Source organism: Haliaeetus leucocephalus, unplaced genomic scaffold (assembly GCF_000737465.1).
Source record: "Haliaeetus leucocephalus isolate CR32 unplaced genomic scaffold, Haliaeetus_leucocephalus-4.0 Scaffold157, whole genome shotgun sequence".
Lineage (NCBI taxonomy): Eukaryota > Metazoa > Chordata > Aves > Accipitriformes > Accipitridae > Haliaeetus > Haliaeetus leucocephalus.
The window spans coordinates 63,395-67,458 of NW_010972593.1; the positions used below are offsets into that span (position 1 = coordinate 63,395).

At 56.7% G+C, this 4,064-nt stretch overlaps 1 protein-coding gene across 4 annotated transcripts; it reads right to left on the reverse strand.

Moving 5' to 3' along the window:
• Positions 1-856: 856 nt before the first annotated feature.
• MPV17L2 (MPV17 mitochondrial membrane protein-like 2) lies at positions 857-3,600 on the reverse strand. 4 transcript variants are annotated; one of them, XR_774022.1, is made up of 6 exons: positions 3,410-3,600; positions 2,990-3,160; positions 2,606-2,682; positions 2,388-2,516; positions 2,179-2,295; positions 857-1,277 (listed from the first exon to the last, which is right to left on the reverse strand). XR_774022.1 is itself a non-coding variant. In XM_010562166.1 (5 exons), the coding sequence occupies exons 1-5, from the start codon at positions 3,582-3,584 to the stop codon at positions 2,230-2,232; spliced, it is 618 nt and encodes a 205-aa protein (XP_010560468.1). In that variant the 5' UTR covers positions 3,585-3,600; the 3' UTR covers positions 1,288-2,229. The 4 variants fall into 4 exon arrangements, 1 of the variants encoding a protein (XP_010560468.1); XR_774020.1 differs by having other exon boundaries at positions 1,861-2,295; XR_774021.1 differs by lacking the exon at positions 857-1,277 and adding an exon at positions 1,288-1,958.
• Positions 3,601-4,064: the final 464 nt, after the last annotated feature.

The window sequence follows — 4,064 nt, forward strand, 5'->3', positions numbered from 1 at the left end:
GCCCCTTAATTTATTTTTAAGCCTGGGCTGGTAGAAAACTCCCCCCATTCTGCTTTTAATCGCTCCACGAGCTCCACTCTCCGAGAAATATCATTTTCTCTGTCTCCTCACCGCTGCCGGCTCCCATCACCACTGGTCCCATTCCCTCCCCGGGGAGCAGGGATGGGCCCCCTGCCCGGGGTTGGGGGGCTGCGATGGGACCCCAAAACCTTGTCCTGGCTGGGAGTCCCTGTGTGTCCCCCTCCTGAGCCTGGCAGCAATCCCACCTGCCCAAAAAGCTCCTGGGGGCTCTTTGCACCCGGCTCCCCTCCCCAGATGAATGGATATTTCCTAACTAACTCTTGTTTATTTGTATAAATAGATGCTAATTTATGCTCCCGCTGTCTTCCTCCTTGTACATAAGAAAAACTCCTTGTAAATAGGCATAGGAAGTGATGCTGTGCGCGTGACCTGCTGTGCTGTGGCCGTGTTGGTGCATTTATTTTTTATTTTTTTTCTCTGTGTGGTAACCTTGCTTGTGAATATCACTTTTGAAAAATCTATTATTTAAAGGTTTAAAAAAAAAAAAAATACATGAGCGAGGCTAGCCAAGCAAGCTGTAGCAAATTAGCCCCAGTTCAGGGATGGGGGACCTTTGCAGAGCCCCCGGTTTTGGCTCATGGGGGGCGAGCAGGGCTTGGAGGAGCGTCACTAATTTGCTACAGGGTGTTTGGCTCCTCGTGTGTTCCTGTAGTACCGTGCTTCTGTGGAGACTGTGAATAAGTGGATATTCCCGTAGCGATGATGGACCCAGAGGTCTTGCTGCCCTCTTATTTATTTTTCTTGGAGCGCTGTGTCTTTATTTTACTGATTTCCCCCCCTCCCAGACCCCAGTACCATCTTCCTCCCTTCCCCTTTCCTATTTTTTGTGAAGTTTACTTATGGAAGAGTTACACTGTACTGTACAAATGTCAAAAGTGTCAAAAGAGTACAATTTCCTAAAAATCACTGTATTAAAGAAATGTTGTGAAGAAATAAATCAATGCTGAGCACCGGTTCCTTGGGGTCATTGCAGGCGGAGAGGGGGCAGCAGGATGGTCCCTCTGCTTGGTGTCGATAACCTGGGCTCTCCTCGGCCCAGCGCTGCTGAGCTCGTTGCCGGAGAGGAGCGAGAACGATCTGGTTTCTTAATTAGCATTCACCAAATGGCTCCTGCCATGGCTCAGCAGCTTGGCTTGCTGCGGTGGGAGGGACGGTGTCCCCCGGGGGGGTGGGTGGCAGGAGGGATGAGGACAGAGCTGTAAGTAAGACAGAGCTTTAAGTAAGGCACAGCTTTAAGTGTTAGGGAAAAAAAAGAAGTCACATTTAGGCAGTTTTGATCGATGCTGGAAATAATAAATAAGAAGTGCCCAGGTTATGGAGCGAGTGTCCATCTTGCCCAGGGAGCTGTGGGGCTGGGAGAAGTGGGGGGCTGTGGTCCAAACCCTGCAAAAACTTTGCCTTAAAAACCCCCAACCACCTCCATGTCGACTCTGCCGCTGTCAAACCTGGCGGCGAGCAGGTGGCGGCGATCACACCGCTATTTTTATAAAGATTGGGTGGCTGCAGCCCAGCCCAGCCAAGCCCACACACGGCACCGGGAAGGGGGGCTGCAAGGTGGAATGAAAAGGAGCTGAGTGACTTCTCCCTTCAGCTCGAAGACAAAAAGCAGCAGGGAAAGGGCTGAGGAGCGGCACTGAGAGCAGAGGGGCAGCATCTCTCTGCCAAGCAGCCGAAGCCAGAGCAAGGCAGGGACCCGAGTGGCTGGCTCTGCAGAAGAGCAGAGGAGGGTGCTAGAGGGGAGCAAGGGGCCAGCCTTGCCTTGGAGAAGGGAAAAAAAACCTGGCTGCAGCAAAGGGGAGAGCGCTGGGGCCCTTCCCTGGGGGCTGAAGGCAAAACGTAGCTGCGGCAGCTCCTCCCCACCCCGGGCAGCGCGGGTTCTGTGGAAGAATACAAAAAAGAAATGGCTTTACAGGCTAGCCTGTGACACAAAATTGGTTAAAAATACCCAAACCCATCATTGCAATCAGTAGATGAGTTAATCGGCAAGATCCACCCAGGCTGCAGCGAGCTGCAGACAGCGGTTGTGGTGGTCTCCAGCCATCGCGTTCACTGGATGGATTGAGCTGTGCCCACTGCGATGCCCAGAAAATCACTTGCCACAGGCAGGAACCTCTGAAAAAGTCGCAGTCGTCGAGAGCAGCTGCCTCTTTACAGCCCGACACCGCGCTGGTTCTCACTTGGTGAGTCCTTCTCTGCACTCGGGGGGCTGCCAGGCTAGAAAATAGGAGATGGCACATGTTTGGCGTGAGCCTGGCTGGTCACAGCGGCGAGGCACAGCCACGTGGCACTGTGGTGCCACTGCTTACCCTGTGTTTGAGGTAAGAGAGGTAGGTGTCCCAGCCCAGCGTGATCACATTGACGTAAACCACCCGGTACTTGGGCGGGACGAAGAGGAAATTCACGAGCTGAGCCGCCGGCCAGACGCACCAGTCAGCCTGCAGAAAGCAAAGAGCAGCCAGGTGCTCCCCACCAGACCACGGTCCACACCACGGGTGGGAGGAAAAGCTCCGGGAGGTGTATTTACCTTGTAAAACTCCCAAAATTTCTCCTTCAGCTCCTCCCAGCTCTCCTCTAGAGACTGGCCCTCCAGTGTGCCCATGCCTGCGGGAACAGACAGACATCAGTGGGGATGGGAGTGCTCACAAGGCTCCACACTGGGGAGTGAGGATGGGAATTACTGTCTCAGCTGTGCTGGACACCAAAAAATACCCAAAAAACCCCCACCGTGGGAGGGAAGGGCAGTGCTGGCACCAGCCAGAAGGAGGGAGCTTCAGGAAACCCACGTCCTCCCCACCAAGGGAGGGTGACAGGCGTCATGCCAGCACCCACGCACCATAACACGTCACCGGCAGCGTGGGCCACGCACAATATTCAGCAACATTGACATAAGGCGGGTGCCACCACGTACCGAGGAAGTACCAGGCGCCCAGGGCGGGCGAAGCCACCAGCTGGTCGATAAGGACTTTCTTCAGGACGGTTTTTAGCCCCCGCACACCCCGCGCCGGGAAGGCAGTGTCCAGCCAGAGGTACCAGTAGTGCATCAGCGGGCCCATGCTGCAGCCGACGGCGAACATGCGTCCTGCAACACAACACCGCCCTGGTGACCAATGAATTATTTATGTGACCCCCTCCCTCTCTGCAACTCCCCCCCCACCGCCCCCGAAAGCAAATCCGGCTCTGGGGAAGGCACAAAGGGAGCGTGGTTTTACGTGGTACCGGGGAGCTGGACCCTAATTCCCCCCGCTACAATAACGAGCACTAATGAAAGGCGTCAGGCTGCCCTGCACCCCCTCCCCGGTTCATGTGTACCCCCCCTCCGGCTTGTCACCTGTGCGGGCCACCTGGGGCTCGGTGTCCGGGTGCCGCCGGCGGTGCCAGGCCTGCTGCAGTGTGTCGCCGGCGGCCAGCAGCGTGCCGCAGCTCGCCGTGTTGGTCAGCAGCAGCAGGCGGCCGGTGAAGAGCGGCTTCCAACAGCGCAGGAGCCGCCGGCCTCGCGCCAGCATCCTGCGGGCAGACAACCCCCCTTGGCCCCCCCTGCCATGGGGGTCAGTGGGGATGTAGCCCCCACACACAGCCTCCCAGTTACCCTTGATGTAACCGCCCTCCCATCACACCGTGTCCCCCAGTTACCCATGCTGTGCTCCCCAGTTAGCAATGCTGTACCCCCCCAGTTCCCCCTGTAGCCCCCCAGTTAGCACTGCTATGCCCTCCCAGTTCCCTCTGTGTCCCCCAGTTATCCATGCTGTGCCCCCCAGTTCCCCCAGTCAGCACTACTATGCCCTCCCAGTTCCCTCTGTGTCCCCCAGTTATCCATGCTGTGCCCCCCAGTTCCCCCAGTCAGCACTACTATGCCCTCCCAGTTCCCTCTGTGTCCCCCAGTTAGCACTGCTATGCCCTCCCAGTTCCCTCTGTGTCCCCCAGTTATCCATGCTGTGCCCCCCAGTTCCCCCTGTGCCCCCCAGTTAGCACTGCTATGCCCTCCC